Source organism: Balaenoptera ricei, chromosome 19 (assembly GCF_028023285.1).
Source record: "Balaenoptera ricei isolate mBalRic1 chromosome 19, mBalRic1.hap2, whole genome shotgun sequence".
NCBI lineage: Eukaryota > Metazoa > Chordata > Mammalia > Artiodactyla > Balaenopteridae > Balaenoptera > Balaenoptera ricei.
The window spans coordinates 18,718,496-18,736,774 of record NC_082657.1 but is presented as its reverse complement, the minus strand read 5'-3'; the positions used below and the strand labels follow the sequence as shown (position 1 = coordinate 18,736,774).

General features: G+C 43.9%; 1 protein-coding gene across 1 annotated transcript in view; it reads left to right on the top strand.

Annotated features, from left to right (window-relative positions):
* GPATCH1 (G-patch domain containing 1) overlaps window positions 1-18,279 on the top strand; it is a 39,262-nt gene that overhangs the window by 5,219 nt on the left and 15,764 nt on the right. Inside the window, exons 2-11 of the mRNA XM_059904675.1 lie at window positions 118-252; window positions 2,628-2,713; window positions 5,379-5,539; window positions 6,137-6,234; window positions 6,760-6,818; window positions 7,531-7,773; window positions 8,845-8,992; window positions 12,219-12,298; window positions 14,908-15,112; window positions 17,075-17,371. Coding sequence (XP_059760658.1) covers window positions 118-252; window positions 2,628-2,713; window positions 5,379-5,539; window positions 6,137-6,234; window positions 6,760-6,818; window positions 7,531-7,773; window positions 8,845-8,992; window positions 12,219-12,298; window positions 14,908-15,112; window positions 17,075-17,371 — 1,512 coding nt within the window. The remainder of the gene's footprint in view (window positions 1-117; window positions 253-2,627; window positions 2,714-5,378; window positions 5,540-6,136; window positions 6,235-6,759; window positions 6,819-7,530; window positions 7,774-8,844; window positions 8,993-12,218; window positions 12,299-14,907; window positions 15,113-17,074; window positions 17,372-18,279) is intronic.

Here is an 18,279-nt window from a genome sequence, read left to right as displayed (position 1 = left end):
GTTATATTTGAAGTTACAAGAAGTGAACAATGCATTCTGTTAAAGAAATGATCTTTTCCTTAAATCCTCTCTAACCCACCATCACCTTCTGTCCCATTCAAAATATTACTTTTTCAGGTGAGAGACCAAAGAAACCAATTCCTCTTCAGGATCAGACTGTCAGAGACGAAAAAGGAAGGTATAAGCGATTTCATGGAGCCTTCAGTGGAGGTTTCTCTGCTGGTTACTTCAACACCGTTGGCTCAAAAGAAGGTAGGATTTCCCTACTTGTAGCTACTATATCGCTAAAGCAAATGATTGAAATACCGCAGGAGTTTTGCTCCCCTCCCTCACCTCTCCCTTTTAAAAAAACTTTTTAAAACATTTTAGTACATACACTGTAGTCTTTTGTGTTCTTTGAATGTTTGCAATGTTTCCAGAGACAACTTGTATGTTGTTCATTGATTACAACCTGAAGGTGAGAGAGTTTTCTTTGACTTTAAAGAAAAAAAATAGATACGTCATAACCAAATGATTAAATGATAATAAGGGCTTCTGTTTTATACTGTATCTTGCCCCACACTCAGTGCTCTCACACAGATTCACTCAGGTAATCATCGTCTCACATGACTCAGTGCCTAAGGAGGGCAGGTGTCCCAGCTGTTTTGTGGCTGAGGACCCTGCGGGTCCCAACACTGGGTTCCACAGCGTCACTTGTCAGTACATGTTCTCCACCTGGAGAAAAGTCAGTCACATTTTCCGCATTATGCAATACAATAAATTCTGTATTGTTTAAAGTAATATATGTTGGGAATTCCCTGGCAGGCTTCCACTGCAGTGGGCATGGGTTCAGTCCCTGGTTGGGGAACTAAGATCCCGCATGCTGTGCAGCACAGCAAAAAAAAAAAAAAAAAAAAGGAATGTATGTTTTTAAAAAACATTTTGACACAGAAACTGGAAGAAAATGTCTTATGTATATCAAATACGAATGAATATGACTGATTAACTCACATAGCAGTTATTAAGAACAAGATGAGCCAGATCGTTTGTATATATTTTTAAAAGTAACTCATACATAACAGTGATAGTAGGGACTTCCCTGGTGGTCCAGTGGTAAAGAATCCGCCTTACAATGCAGGGGGACGTGGGTTCGATCCCTGGTCAGGAAACTAAGATCCCACATGCCGCGGAGCAACTAAGCCCGCATACCACAACTACAGAGCCCACGCGCCCTGGAGTCCATGCGCCACAACTAGAGAGAAGCCCACGCACCACAACGAAAGATCCCACATGCGGAAACTAACACCCAATGCAGCCAAAAATAAATAAAATAAATAAAAAAATAAAAATAATAAATCTAAGAAAAAACAACGATAGTAAAATAAAGATGAAACACAATACAAGAAAGGGGTGGGGGAAGGCATGTAAGAAAAATAATTAGGGTAAATAAGATGGTTAAAGTTCAGTATCCAGAATGTATAAAGATCAGTTCAATGAACAAATGATCAAAGTATTTGAACAGTTTACCCCAGAGGAGATAGAAATGCTACGTGGAATATTCAGCCTTATTATTAAGGAAAGCAAAGTAAGGTAACTAAGGCACTATTAAAGTAGCACACTTATTAAAATGTTAAAAATGGCAGTAGAATTTGTGAAGAAAGAAGTACATGAATACATTGCTGATTGTTATAATTATGGCTGTGCTGTATATTATAATTGAAAAGTAAGACCAGCTCAAATGATTAGTCATCACAAGTAGACTGTGATATGTTAACACACTGGAATATCTCTTTACCATTAAGAGTGACAGATTCAGGTCCTGTGCAGATACAGGGCAAAGACTATAGACATCCAAAGTGGAGGAAGGTGCTGGGCCAGGGTATCGCCTGGAAGAGCTGGTCTTCACTGTCCTGGGGTTTCTCCCAAGTTGGCCTACAAGGCTGCTCTACCCACCTACCAAGAATAGGTCTGCCCCATACTCCTCAGCTCCCTAAGACTCTGGTAGGAAGTCAGAAGGAGGTGTGCCACTCTTAGAGAAAACTAAAAAAGTGTATCTTAGAGGGTTACAGATACATTTGACCTCTGGGGCATTTTCTCTCTGTAGGCACAGCACATGCTTGGTTACCATGGGTGGGGAACAGGGGTGTTAGTTATAGGACTCAGGTATTTGATGGAATTGGGGGCCTGGTATGGTCATCGCCTGCCCTTAGATTAACCAGGTTGAATCCTTTCATGGCTGACTAATGTACCCTGACATACTGTTTCTTTGATGTGTTAGTATGTTGGTGTATATTGCTGTCCTGGTGGTCTCAGAGTGGTCCTGCCTTATAAGGTGACCTTGCATCTTTTTTGCTGAGATCTACTTGTGTTCCTTTCACAGTTTAACTTTCAATGTATCGTTTTATTCCTCTTGGTTGCAAATTCTTATGGGGAAACCTTACTGTATCCACCAAGTTCTGACAACAGGGCGTATGGGGGTTAATAAGAAGTTTATGTGGCCTAATTGTGTCTATGTGAGCAGTGAGGTGAGAAGTAGCTAAGAGTTTGCAGTTATTGGAGGTTTCAGGTCCACACGTGTTACTTAATTATTTGGTTATAAACCAAAATACCATCTGGGATTGTAATGTTCTAAACGCTTTTCTTTCAAGGATGGACACCCTCTTCCTTCGTGTCTTCACGACAGAACAGAGCAGACAAATCTGTTTTTGGTCCCGAAGATTTTATGGATGAAGAGGTGGGTGTGCAGAACTTTAACTGCCAGTTAGCCGGTGAGATGTGGGTGGTTGGTTGCTGTAGCACCTTCCCTCTCCCCAGAAAGTTCAGTGTACGATTTCCTCTTTGTTTGTAAGACTTTATCTTTTTGGTATTTGGACTCCATAGTGCCCTGTACATCAATGGATTCTTGTTTGTTGGCATAGTGCCTTAACTGGCTGGTGCCAGTTTCTGAAGTCAAGAGTGTAAGGGGGGACTTGCCTGGTGGCACAGTGGTTAAGAATCCACCTGCCAACACAGGGGACACAGGTTCGAGCCCTGGTCCGGGAAGATCCCACATGCTGCGGAGCAACTAAGCCCGTGTGCCACCACTACTGAGCCTGCGCTCTAGAGCCCGCGAGCCACAACTACTGAGCCTGCGTGCCACAACTACTGAAGCCCGTGCGCCTAGAGCCCGTGCTCCGCAACAAGAGAAGCCACCACAATGAGAAGCCCGCACACTGCAACGAAGAGTAGCCCCCGCTCGCCGCAAGTAGAGAAAGCCTGCATGCAGCAACGAAGACCCAACACAGCCAAAAATAAATAAATAAATAAATTAAATTAAAAAAAAAAAAAAAGAGTGTAAGGGGAAGGTCATATACAGGCAAATTTACTTGAAAAAGCCCCAACTGCCCCAAAAGTGCAGTGTCTGTCAAGCTGAGTCCACAGCCTTCCATGGTGACTCTTTTTTTTTTTTTTAATTTTCCACATAATTAAAAAAATTTTTTTATTTTATATTGGAGTATAGTTGATTAACAGTGTTGTGTTAGTTTCAGGTGTACAACAAAGTGATTCAGTTATACATATATGTGTATCTATTCTTTTTCAAGTTCTTTTCCCATTTAGGTTACTACAGAATATTAGGTAGCATTCCCTGTGCTATACAGTAGGTCCTTGTTGGTTATCTCTTTTAAATATAGCAGTGTGCAGTATGCTAACACATATATACGGAATCTAAGGGAAAAAAAAAAAAAAGGCCATGAAGAACCTAGTGGCAAGACGGGAATAAAGACACAGACCTACTAGAGAATGGACTTGAGGATATGGGGAGGGGGTGGGGTGAGATGTGACAGGGTAAGAGAGTGTCATGGACATATATACACTACCAAATGTAAAATAGATAGCTAGTGGGAAGCAGCCGCATAGCACAGGGAGATCAGCTCGGTGCTTTGTGACCACCTAGAGGGGTGGGATGGGGAGGGTGGGAGGGAGGGAGATGCAAGAGGGAAGAGAAATGGGAACATATTGTATATGTATAACTGATTCACTTTGTTATAAAGCGGAAGCTAACACACCATTGTAAGGCAATTATACTTCAATAAAGATGTTTAAAAAAAAAATAAAAAAATAAATAAATAAATAAATAAATATAGCAGTGTGTACACGTCAATCCCAAACTCCCAATCTATCCCTCCCCCTCCCCTTCCCCCTTGGTAATCATAAGTTCGTTCTCTAAGTCACAGTGACTCTTACGCACACTGCAGTTTAAGGAGTGAGTGACTAGACTAGAGAAAGGAGTGAAGGAAGCCCTGTGCAGGCATCTGGGCACCTCATTAAAGTGACCATGACCGCCCGCTTCTTAGGGGTAAACAGTGGGGGGTTTCTAAAGTGGTCCTACCGGCCTGCAGCCTGGGCTACATTTTCTGGTAAAATTAAGCCTCTCTTACCTTAAAACCTAGTCATGGGTTCACTTGTGATAAAGATTAAGTGAAATACCTACCTGAGCATGTTTTAGGCTGCAGGTAAGTGGCAAGGGGTGGTCCCCTTCCTGTTTGACTAGCAGAATCTATGAGGAAACATATCTCATGGAACAAGAAGTCCAGGTGTCAGCAAGGCCCCAGGCTCTCAGGTATCTTCTACACGTCAGCTTGTCCTTCCACGATCTCACCTCACTGCTGCAAGGTGGCCACAGTAGTTCCAGGTGGCACATCCAGGATGACATTATCCAGTGGGAAGGAGGACTTTCTTCTTGGAATCTTTCCTTGAGAGCAAAGAAACCATTTGGTGGATTTTCCCTCACATCGGCTCCAGTGAATTGTTCTACAAGCCCGTTCTTAAAGCAGTCCCTGGTGAGGAAGATGGGATCAGGATGACTGGCTTAGGCAAGATGTGAGCCCCACTCCCTAACCCTCCCCTGCCCCAACACATCCCCCCCAGGGACATCACTCCTGAAGGGCATGGTGGCGCAGAGCCAGGCCGGTGCCTGGACAGCATCAGGGCTCCGTGGGGAGAGCTGAAGGGGCTGTGGCTGCTGGACAGACAGCGGATGGTACTTAGCTCTAAGCCTGGCACAGAGGTGCCCCTGAATGCTTGCTGACTGTGCCTCTAAGACCTTTTCCCCCTTCACACTGACCTTTGAGGTATTGTCCAAGAAGAACAAAGAACAGAACACTTCCTTCCTGTCTTCCTAGCTTGGCAGTGCCTGTTGTGGCTTCACTGAGTGGCCACTGTCATGCCCCTGTCCTCGGGCACTGACCTTAGCTTATCCAAAGTCAGGGCGTAAAATCAGCTGCTCTGCTGATCCCTAACTCAATTTTGTAGTTTTAACTTTTTTTTTTTTTAAAGTAATAAAGCTGTGTAATGTATCATGTTTAATCACTTTCCAAATAATGTAAGTCATTCTGTTTGAATTTTTTTCTTTTTTTAAGGATCTTAGTGAATTTGGGATAGCACCTAAAGCGATTGTTACCACAGATGATTTTGCTTCTAAAACCAAAGATCGAATACGAGAAAAGGCCAGGCAGTTAGCAGCGGCTACTGCCCCTATTCCTGGCGCCACTTTGCTTGATGACCTCATAACACCAGCGAAGTAAGAAGAATTTAATTCTGACTTTTCTGATCTTGGCATCACTGCCTTGCATATGTGTGATGATCTTACTTAGGGATAGTTGGGTTGCAAGTAGGAGAAGCCCTCTCAGCCTAGCTTGAGTACAAAAGGGGGTTTTGCCAAAAGGACCTTGCGCTGTTATCACATGGAGTGCTCTAGAGCTCCAGGCACTGGCTGTGTTAGTGGGGCTCATGGCAGCTGGAGAGCTATTAGGAACTGGGGTGACTTCCCTCTCAGCCCCTGCCTCACAAACCTTAAGGGCTCTCTCCTCATTCTACCCTCTTTCTGCATACTTCCTTGTTCTGCTCCTGGGTATGTGGCCTGTTGTGGCAGCCTCAGACCATCATGGTTTCCCAGGCCACATGCTTGGCATCTATGTGCCCATCCCAAAGGCCTGGGAGAGGGGGCATCTGATCAGCTTCCCCAGGTCCAGTCAGCTGTGGTGGGAACAGCAGGGCCATGCAGTTCTAATAGGGATGGGGGAAAGGGCTGAGGCATGACAGGTATATGAGCTGCTTATTTCCTACTGTTTGTTAGTGTTTTAAAAAGAAGTTCATTTTCAATGCCTTGATATCCTAGGTTATCTGTTGGTTTTGAATTGCTAAGAAAAATGGGTTGGAAGGAAGGACAAGGAATTGGTCCTCGAGTAAAGAGAAGACCACGCCGACAGAAACCTGGTATGTGTACTGATTGTCATTAACTCTACAGCAGACTTTTTGATGACTGCATGTTTCTAGAAGTAAGATTGCTGGGTCAAGCGGTGTGCACGTATTTTAAGGTTTTTTGTGTGTAATGCACAATACCTTTCTGGAAGGATTGGACTAGTTTACCTTCCCACCAGCAGCATATGAAAGTTCTTGTTTCCTACTTTTGCCAAAACTGTGTTATAGCTTAACATGATTATTTTCTATTATTCCCGTCCCTTGGTCTCCCCAGCCAGACTGTGAACTCTTGGAGGCAGCAGTACTTTCTTTCGGGTTCTCTGTGGTTCTGGGCAGTAGTGGTTACTCACCACGTGCATCATTGCCAGAGGGCAGGTGGGGCACGGGCTGGTGGAAAACAATCCCTGAGTGTTCAGTGTCCGACTCTAAAGCTGTAGCGTCTTTTACAGGCTCAGCCATCTACCCCTGAAGAGTGTCAGTGAATCAGGTTTCTGTAATTTTAGTCACCTCTGACTAATGCATTTGAAATCTCTTTTATAGATCCTGGAGTAAAAATCTATGGCTGTGCATTACCCCCTGGAGGCTCTGAAGGATCTGAGGTATTGTATGGGATGATTGACCTTCAATTTGGCCCAGTAGCACCTGTTACTTTATGAGCGTGAAATTTAGGTTCGGAAAATTTTAGAAATCAGTCAGATCGCATTATAGGGAAATACCCATACCCTAAAAATGTCCTCATTATGTCAGATACTGTATTTAGCAACATGCCAGCCCCGTAGATGTCCCAAGTCTGTTCAGATTCTTAATATGGAATTGTTTGTCAGAAATAGGCTCACAACTAGAAAACAAACTTATGGTTAGCAAAGGGAATAGCGGTGGGGGCCAAGGGGGAGAGATAAATTGGGACTTTGAGATTAACATATACATAGTACCATATATAAAATAGGTAAACAACAAGGACCTACTGTATAACACAGGGAACTACAGTCAATATCTTGAAATAACCTATAATGGAACAGAATCTGAAAAAGAATATATATATATATAAAACTGAATCACTTTGCTGGGCACCTGAAATTAACACAACATTGTAAATCAACTATACTTCAATTAAAAAAAGGTTAAAAAAAATGGAGTTGTTTGTGTTAGTATCGTTTGTTCAGGGGCTTGATTTAGTCATTTGTAATAGTGGAAACGAAAGTATGATAATTGTTCTGTTTGGAATTAATCACTGCATTTGAAAATAGTATTTTACAGGCTTTAAACCAGGCAGTGACTCACCTTCATTCCATTTTGAAACACTGAAAATAGGATGAAGATGATGACTACTTGCCAGAAAATGTGACCTTTGCGCCCAAAGATGTCACACCTGTGGATTTCACACCTAAAGATAATGTACATGGACTGGCTTACAAGGGCCTGGATCCCCACCAAGCACTGTTTGGAACTTCAGGAGAACATGTTAATCTTTTTAGTGGTGGACCCGAGGGCACCAACAATCTTCTTGGAGATGTTGGAGTGAATAAAGGAAGAAAATTGGGAATTTCAGGCCAGGTAAAAATGTTTCTGTTTTATAAACAGGGAACCGTTGACAAATGAGAATTCTTGCTGTATTATATTAGCCCCATAGTAAGCACTCATTATTCATTGACTAAATGAAGACCTTAAAGTGGTTGTGTTGTCCTTAGGAGCTTGTCCGAAGACATGTAAAGCACACCGTCCTAATTTGAATATGTGTTCCTGAGACCCTGTGACCTAACGTGCCTGGTGGAGTTTGTGTGTGAGGAGTGAGGACTGCTTTCCCACACCCCTGCGGGGCTGAGCAGAAAACCGCACTCACCTCTTTGATTTAGTTAATATTTGAATTACAATCTGCCTCTCCAAGTTCAGGTCCAAGTTGTACTTCCTCTCCGACTCTTTCCTAGTGCTGCAAGCCCTAAGTCAGGAACCTGGGTGTAAGTTTTACTTTTACCAAAGGACCTTGGTAAAAAGACTTATTTTTACCTTTGAGGAGATGGAGAGCTTTTCCTGATTGCCTGTCTTCTCAAATTGATTCAGAGTCTCTTTCCTAAAATAAGTTCAGAGAATGGTTACTTTGTCATTTCATTTGTACCTTTTCTTTCCTTCACATGTTTTTTTTTCCAATCCTTTTAACAAAAAGTGATATTTGTTCTTCGCCATTTCCCACAAAGATTAGGAGTTCTTCTAGCAGCCGTTAGAGTAGCGGTGGTCTTCAGACCCTGGTCACCAGCGCTGGCACCAGACCATGTTGTTCAGTAGATGAACGTTCTGCCTTTCTCCTTTCGGAGGCCCCATTTCTCCCCCTGCACTGCTGCTTGGGTGTCTTCTCCACTCCTCTTCCTGCACTAAGACCCAGACCCGTGGCTGCTGCTGAGTCTGGAGGACAGCTGCAGCGCTGGAGGCATGACATTCACTTCTGGTCATTGTTTTCCAAAAGACTTGGATACGTGTGTTAATCTGGGGCTCCCATTCGCTTCTCTCTTGGTGATCCTGAAGTACTAATGTGGTCTGATCAGTCCCATCCTTATAGTAGCCTTATCCTTCAGTGCAGGCAGGCATATGCTAACACCTATAGTGGCTCAGTGTGAGATCTTGCTTTTGAAGGCTTTTGGTGTAGGTGCCCTGGAAGAGGAAGACGATGATATCTACGCCACGGAAACTCTATCCAAGTATGATACCATTTTGAAGGATGAGGAGCCTGGAGACGGACTCTATGGCTGGACAGCACCCAGGCAATATAAAAATCAGAAAGGTAATTCCATGGACCCGCAACTGATGGTAGACCAAGTGTTGGGACATTGGCCTCCGTGGAGCAGGGAGTTGTTGGTCGAAGATGCAGAGTGAGGAACAAGTGGGGATCAGAGAGGCCCACTGTGGGAAGTAAGACAGAAGTGGAATTTAGACCAGTTCAAGGCCAAAGCCAACTGTCAAGACAGAGTCAAGTGGGGAGGAGGGAGGGGCCTGGAATCAGGGAAGGAGGAAGCGTGTGGACACGTGCTGCAGGTCAGAGCTGACAGTGGGTCAGAGGGACGCAGTCCCAGCTCAAGGAACTGGGCAGGTAGCCAAAGCAGGTCAACTGAGGCAGCAGGTCAGGAGGCCAGGCGTGGGAACCAGGTGGTAGGTACACAGAGAACCTGCAGCAACATGGAGATTGGTGCCCAGCTCATCTCATCACTTAAACTTATCTGGTTCCTAAGGGGCTCTTGTTGAGCTAGGAGATGAACATCTCTTGACACACCTGGAATTTCAAGTCAGAGTCGTATAGTGATTCGGATTCTATGGTTCTAAGTAGAATTTCAGTTTTTCTTTCCAGAAAAAGTATAGGAAGGAGTCAGTAGGTATTAATGGCATGTGATTTTGATTCAGTCAGACCTGGATTTGAGTCTTAGCTCTCAATCAGACCCAGGTTCGAATCCCAGCTCTCTACTGCCCAGCTGCATGACCATGGGCAAGGCTTGTAGCCTCTCTGGGCGTCATTTGTAAAGTGAGGATAAAAATCCACTCTGGGGGTCATTGTGAGGATTAAATGGCATCACAGGTTTGGCATAGTACCTGCCTCAAAGACTGAATAAATGGCACCTCCTGTAACAACCACTTAAAGTGAGGAGGTGAGAGTTCAGATAAAATAATCTATTTAGATGTTTTTAGCTATAGTCAGATCAAGTTTGATCTAACTCTTATAAAATACATCTAAATAATCTAAGCATCACTCCCCAAAATGATGCCAATTTTACATTTCTAGAAGAGAAAAAAGCAGGTGAGAAACAGTCTTTAGTTTGCTTAATGGCTGTGAGCACAGACTCTGAAGAGAGATTCCCTGGGCTCCCGTCCTGGCTCTCCCCATTTATCAGCTGTGACCTTAGGCAGGCTGTTCAGCCTCTCTATGCCTCAGCGTCCTTGCCTGGGCAATGGACACAGCAATGGCTTACCTATCCCACGGAAATTTAATGTGCGTAAAGGGCTTAGAACGTGCCTGGCACACAGCAAGCACTCTGCAAGTGTGAGCGGCCTCTGTTGTCATCGCCACGAAAAGAACCCAGGGTTTTACACGAGGTGCTGGGCGGGTGTGCACCCAGACGTTAGTAGATGTTACCTCTGGGTGGGAACTAGGCTACTTTTATTTTCTTCCTTTTGCTCACCTATATTTTCAGATTTTTCTACTAAGACTATGTATTGTTTTCCTAACTTAAAAGAAGATATATAATATCATATTAAATTAATGTTATATTAATATTATAGCTTATATTAACGTGTTAGTTGTTACTTATACTAACTATATCAACATACTAACACACATACTATATTACTAATATTAATATAATGTATTAATTTATAATAATTATTAAGCTATAATAAATATACGTATTTAAATCTGCCTTCTCAGTCAAATCTTTGGCTTTTCCTTTGTATAACACCTTTGCCCTGGCTGATTAATCCCAGCCCTTCCCCCATCAAGCCTGGGTTGGTGCCTCCCTCTGAGGTCCCCACCCTCTGCTCACGCCCTCTCTGCCACAGTCCCCGCTCCTACCCTTAGGGTCACAACATCTATAGTTTTGACCTTACGGTTTTTCACTGAGTGAATCTATACGTAGCCAGTCTCCATGGCTGATTTTTAAATTGTTCTTGTTTTTTTTCCATGATAAGTAGGGCTATAGTATTCTCATGGCTCTCTCTTTGTAGACATTTGTTTATTTCTTCATAAAGGTGAAATTGCTGTTTGTTTATTTTTTAATTAATTAATTTATTTTTGGCTGCGCTGGGTCTTCGTTGCTGCGTGCAGGCTTTCTCTAGTTGTGGCGAGCAGGGGCTACTCTTCATTGCAGTGCGCGGGCTTCCCATTGCGGTGGCTTCTCTTGTTGCGGAGCACAGGCTCTAGGCGTGAGGGCTTCAGTAGTTGTGGCACACGGGTTTAGTTGCTCCGCGGCATGTGGGATCCTCCCAGACCAGGGAACGAACCCGTGTCCCCTGCATTGGCAGGCGGATTCTTAACCACTGTGCCACCAGGGAAGTCCCAAATTGCTGGGTTTTAAAAGAATACAAAATTCGAAGAATGTAATTTAATCCTATATTACCCTACAGAATTTTAGGGACTTCCAGAAGCTGGTCCAAAAGTTCTACGTCAGTTGAAGTGCAAAGAATGAGATTGTGGGGAGGGTAGTTCCAGGGCAGTGCTGCATCTTAAGCGGCTGAAAACCTCAGTGCCACCTGCCCCGCGGGCAGCCGTACCTGCTTCAGGGTTCAACACCCAGCTTGTGTAAGTGCTGGTGGTGATGTAGCATGGGCTTTTGGCAACAGAAAATGCAGTTCATGCATATGGATTTTCGACATAACCTCTATGTGCAGAAAATCCTTGAGAATCAAAGGGGTTGTCTCCACGACCAATAGATCATCCCTGGCTGCAAGTTAGAGGGTGTTAGTCATATCCTGAATTAGTGATCTTTATCTCTCGTTAGAATTTCAGTTGAGAAAAAGACAAAAGCACCTTTTAACTGGTCCCACAGTTAGATTACAGGCTGACCTGGTTGTATTGCCTTTTGTGTCTTACTTGGATGGTTGCTAAAGAAATTGGGAGGTCATGTCCCCATGGTTCTTCACCTAGTTTTAGAAATGACTCTTTCAAAGTTATTTTTATTTTTATCCATACTTGTTCTCTTGATGGTTTTTCTTGAGATCTTTTACTCTACAGAGTATATTCTTTGGTGCCCCTTAGCATAGGACCTTACGTACTTTTTCTAAATAACGATGTTGAGGTGCCATTGTTACCTGGACAGCCTAATCAGCCCAGGGCGGTGTGGTCTGGGCTGCCAGTCACTGAGTCAACAGAGGTGTGAGGGCTTTACATGCCATTCTTTCCTCCCTTTTACTGATTGCAACTATGACATGTAGTGTTTATATTCTCGGAGATAAAAAACTGAGGTCTTTTGTCTTATTCTAATTTTCTCTGCCTCTGGAATTAATCAAATGACATCATTTTGTAGAATCAGAGAAAGAGCTTCGCTACGTTGGCAAAATTTTGGATGGATTCTCCTTGGCTTCTAAACCTTTATCTTCTAAGAAAGTAAGATTTTTCTCTTTCTTTTTTTTTTTTAAACTGATTTAGCACTTAAAATATTTGCTGCTGCGTAATCTGAGTTATTCCATTAACAATTGAAAAGGTAAGTAAATTCTGCTAACAGAAAGCAACAGTCTGGTTACTAGTGGTTGTCCAGGGAAACATATTCTGCACTGGAAATGTCAGTCGGTAGCCACATCGTGTTCAAAACATCTAACTGCTAATCTTTTAAATCCCAACTTCAAGTGAGTGGTTATTTCCATTAAGGAAGAATTACATTAGAAGGTGGTGGGAGAATGGAATTGATCTAATCCTAGGGGCAATGTAACTTAAAGAAAATTTCAAAGAGCCGTAACAGCCCACGGTCCCAGCTCCTCCTGGGCGCCGTGCAACACATTAGCTGCTGTGGGCAGGGCTCCCTGGGCTCCTTGCCTGCGCCGAGCGGAAGGGAGAGAAGCTGGGAACGTGTGGGTCGAGTCCTGGGGAGAACTCCTCATGCCTTTCCAGGTAGTTTTGTTTCTGTGAGCCTTTCTACAGCTTTGGCCACGTGGCTCTTTAACACCCAGCAGAGTCACGTGCTCACAGGTTAGCATGGGTGCTGGTAGCTCAGGAGGGGTGCCTGGCCCTTTGCCTCCTTGGCATCCTTGTTTTAGATTGTTCCACACTTTAATGCGCTTTTTGATTTTAACTCAGCGAACATTTGTTAAGTACCTCTGTGGCTTGGCCTGCGGTTCTCCGGAAGCAGGGAGGCCAGGAGCAGCGCAGCCTGAGAAACCACATACGTTATTACAGCAGCTTTGATTTGTTTAGTCGTGATAGTTAATGTGCTGTAACAGAGAGCAGAATATGTTCAGAACAGTGTTGGGCACATAGTCAGCCGCTGTTATTTACCAGAAATGTCATATTATGTCAAAGGAGAATGTGAGTTTTTTACATGTATGAAAAGGGAGCATAAAAATGGTTAAGTACTCATTCAGCTTAGGACTCAAGGGTAAATAGGACTATTTAAATAAGTCTTGGCCCCCAAGTAGCTCCTGCTTATCGAGGGTGCCAGACAGACAAATGCACTGTCGTGGCAGAGTGTGTAAATGGAGATATGGGCCCTGGAGGTTCCTCGCTGGCATAGGGCTTTGGGTGTGAACGATTCAGAGCACGGCTGTGTTCAGTGAGCCTTTCACAGAGAGGCAGGTTTTCTAATATGTGGGTAAAAACCCAGCCTTTGGATCCAGAGGCAAAACAGAGCAGTGATTTAGCAGAGGGATTGAAATGCTTTGAATCCGATGGCAGATATTAAGAAGAGTCATGTGTATACACCCCTCCTATCTGCCATGCTCCCGTGGTTTTTTTGTGTCATGGTAACACGAGAGTGTTTGCTGGCTGACTTGGGAGTTACGTTTTTCAGAGAAGGCGGTCAGGCTAAGATGATAAAAAAATGAGATTTCCTAACAATGATAATAGCACTCTTTCATGACTTTCATTGGGCCAGGTGCTCACCCCAGGCTGCACTTTACAACCACCTGGGAAGCTTGGGAAACTCCGGCTGCAGCCGACTTTTCTGTGGGATGGGACACAGGCATCAGCATTGTTAAACCTCTCGAGTGAGCGCTGTGTGGGGCTGAGAACCACAGCCAGAGAGTGTTCAGTGCTTCACTGGTTACAGAGCTCAGAATTCCAGGTAGCTGAAAAATCTAGAAAACAGCTTAAATAGGACTGTCCATAACTATGTGTTTGTTAGACCAAGAGCAAGGGAGACCATTTAGAGCAATAATTTAAAAATATCTAATACTTTCTTTTAGCTTATCTGTTCTACCATCATTAATACCTGAATTTCCCAAATGTATTTCAATTTCACTTCAGTCAGCTTTTGAATGAAAACTACCTTGGACCAAAAAATAAGGCCTGAAACTCCAATTTGGAACTGAAACATAACCAGAAAAAGAATTCTGAATTTATTTATTTAGAAAAAGTTTTTTTTAAACCTAATGTGATTTTTAAAAATTAATTAATTAAGTAGTTAATTAAGGCTGTGCCGGGTCTTAGTTGCGGCATGCAGCCTTCTTAGTTGCGACATGCGAACTCTTAGTTGCGGCATGCATGTGGGATCTAGTTCCCCGACCAGGGATCGAACCCGGGCCCCCTGCATTGGGAGCACGGAGTCTTACCCACTGGACCACCAGGGAAGTCCCAAGAATTCTGAGTTTAAAAGTAACTTATTTAAAGTTATTCTTTTTATTTAAGCTGTGAATCATACTTTTCTAAATTTTCTGATTCACAATGGGCCAGTTTTGCACGTGGGCCAGTAGTAGTAACTATAGTTATCGTTATTGTTCTCATATAAAACATGCGTGTTAGCATCTCTGAGTAGAGTGGTCAGGGGTGATATTTAAAATGTGTGGCCACGAGAACAGTGTGGTTCTGGTGACCCTCCAGATCCAGGACGGATGTTGGCGGGGCACCTGGGCAGGCTGTTCCCGGTGCTGCCTCTCTGCCAGATGCTAGCCTGGGAAAGGGTGGCATTAACCACGCTCACAGGTAATGAGTTTTCTTGGTTAAATGAAACATGATCACCTTGCAGCCTGTATGTTCTGAGTTTTGTTTTGTTTTGTTTTTGTAAGATTTATCCACCACCCGAATTGCCAAGAGACTATCGACCAGTGCATTATTTCAGACCTGTTGTGGCTGCAACCTCAGAGAACTCCCACTTACTTCAGGTATTATCAGAGTCAGCTGGAAAGCCAACACATGACCCAGGGACACATAGTAGGCACCAACTGAATGCCTCCAAGCGGGGAGAGTTGCTAGGAGAAACGCCTATTCAAGGTACGTGCCACAGAGAAGATTAAAATCATTACATTTATAATAATCTGAGTTATCCAAATCAAAATGGAAAGTCATTTTCCCACTGAAATTTTTTACATAATTTTGTACTCCCAAACTGTGGGAATAAAATTGTTTATTGTGAACGGCGTAGTTAACAGTGTACACATCCTTTACTTGTTGTTTTCCCACCATCAGTTGAGTTGTGTCATTACAATTATAAACCCAGTCTTAAGTGCAGCAGTTTTCAGACTTTTGGTAATTGTCCGAAGAATGAAGCAAAGACTAGGGCCATGTGTACCTTCACTTTTTCTGCACAGCCTGGGAACATATTGGTTTTTTTCTCAGGGGAAAAGGGTACTCTTGCTCTTTTCCTGAAAGCCTAAAAGGAATGAGTGTGTCTGAAAGGATGGATAGACGTGGAGAATCCCCCTGTAGGCTGGAACTGAGAGACCCACTATGAGAGGTGGACTTGCTGTTTGGGAGCCTAACAGGTGCCTCAGCTACAACAGACCAAAAGAGAACTCTTGGTTGCCCGCTTCCTTCCCCAGAGTCGCTCTTTCTTCAGCTTTCCGCTTCCCAGTAAATGATACCACCAGTGACCCACTGCCTGGCCCAGAACATGGGAACCCTAATTCTTAGCTCCTTTCTTTCCCTGCCTCCCCCTCCCTACCCAGTCCCTCAGCAAGTCCTCTCAGCTCTACCCTCAACATGCGAGGGGACCCCGTCCACTTCTCTTCATTTCCGCTGCTTCTACCCTGGTCTCGGCGCCCATATTCTCTCACCTGGATCATTGCAGCAGCCCTTCATCGGTCTCCTTAGTTCCCTTCCTTTTTCTCTGCAGCCTGTTCCCTTTAACAGCAGCCAAATGTATCACTCCCCACATGCCCCCACTAAAACGCTCCAGTACTGCTCACACTAAGGAAGAGTCCAGACTGCCCGCAGGGCCCTGTGGACCCCACCCTGCCTACCTTTCAGACCACAGCTTATACCACTTTCCCTGAACCCCCTGTGGTCCAGCCTCATGATTCTCCCTCCTGCCCTCTGAACCTGCCGACCATGATGCTGCCTCGGGGCCTTCATATTTCCTCTGCCTCTCTTTTCTCTCACATTTTGGCTTTTTCTTTTTTTTTTTTTTTTTTTTTTGGCCGCGCTGTGGCTTGTGGGATCTTCGCTCCCCGACCAGGGATTGAATCTGGGCCCTCGGCAGTGAAAGCGCGGAGTCCTAACCGCTGGACCGCCAGGGAATTCCCGGCTCCTTCTTTTTACTTAGAACTTGCCTCAGATATTATCTTTTTAGAGGACCTTTCCAGGCTTTCCCTGCCCACTGTTTAAGCTAGTTGTCTCTCCCTCTGCCCCCGTGACCAGCCCTCTCACATAGGTCACCCTGTTTTTTTCTCCCCACAGTCCTCCTCTTGCGGTGGTCCTCTGGTGTTGATTCGTGGTTTCTTTAATGTCCATCTCCCTCACTAGTGAGAGCAAGACCTCATCTGTGTTACTCTCCCAGCCCCAGGCCTGGCAGTGGGGGCTCAGTGAGCATTTGTGACACGTGTGAGTGTTTGATGGGTAGCTGTGCTCTGAGCCAGGGCTTGTGCTGGGCAGGACCATGGAGATGGTGGTTGCCCCAGACTGGAGGTCCAGAGTCTGGGATGTCAGGTTCCTCATTCTAGGACCACTTACTGGCGTTATAAACATCCAAGTACTAACCTCCACTTTTGCCAACTATAAAATAGGTGTGTCATTATTTTATTACTGTCTAGTTCACAGGGATAGTATGAATACAGATGAAACACTAAATGTAAAATACTCCAATTACATAAATTACATAATTACATAAATTTGTCATACTGGGATCAAGACAACAATTACCTAAATTTGTGATATTGAAAATGTATGTAGAGAGATATGTGAGTATAGATGTCTTATGATACTTTTCATCTCTTGCTATTATTGTTTCTTTTTTAGGGGCACCTACTTCAGTGTTAGAATTTCTGTCCGAAAAAGATAAAGAGAGACTCAAAGAAATGAAGCAGGCAACTGACCTTAAAGCAGCTCAACTCAAGGCCAGGAGTCTGGCCCAGAATGCCTCTAGCAGCAGACCCCAGCCCTCCTCTCCAGACGTCGGACACTGCTCTTGGCACATGGCATTGAGTGGTGGCACAGCCCCCGTAAGAGCCAGCAACTTCAAACCTTTCGCAAAAGAGCCAGAAAAGCAAAAACGATATGAAGAGTTTTTAGTAAATGTGAAACGGGGTCAGAAAGGTGGGTGCTAGGCCTGGGCCTCCCACGTGTCACCAGGGGTAGTGTTATTGCTGTTCTGACCCTAGACCCAGATTCAGAATTGAGGTATCCTGCTCTGGCAGTGTTTTACTTTGCCCTGCTGTGAACACTGTAAAGATTTCAGGCCCTGGCTCTTGACTTGAGAAAGCAAGAACAATTAGTCTGTGTTTCTCTGTATCTCGGGTCCCAAAGATAGCAGTTTAAGTAGAGAGTGTGCCTTGGCAGTGGCTAATGTTAAATTACAGACCATTTACTGTTTGCAAATGCTTGACTTCTGTGTAAGGGTTGCATTTCCTGCCACGAGAACAAGGTCATTTCCCACTCTATCTTAAGATCCTAACCATCTAGCTCTAAATCATAGTCTAAAATTTAAGTTACCAAGATAGTTGGCTGTTGAACCCTTACATGGGGAAAAAGTCACTCTATGATCTATGAAGTAAATATGGCAAGATTGAGGCAAGAGATTGCTCTTATACGCAGTAGTCCTTGTGAGAGCTTGTCAGCAAATTAGAGGGGTTGGTTTTCAAAAGCAGATCTTTGTGTACTGTGCCTTAACTCCCCACTAAGATTCCACACCCCTAGTGTTTACATGTTAAATTAAAAAACAAAAGTTAGAGAAAGGAGTGTTTTCTGCTCAAACTTAGGAATATAGTTGGGATGAATTTTCACTGTCTGGGACTGGTTATAAGTTCCTTGCTTTGAAAATTTAATCAAGCATTAATCCCCAAATGTTTTTCTCTGTTATATGCAGTAGACAGAATTCAATAAAAGCATCATTTTGAGGGAGGGAGCAATATTACCTGCCAAGTACCTCCCGCCATGCTCTTAAAAACCAGGATAATGATTATGTGTTTCCTCTGGTGAAAACTACAGGGATACAGTGGTGCCCA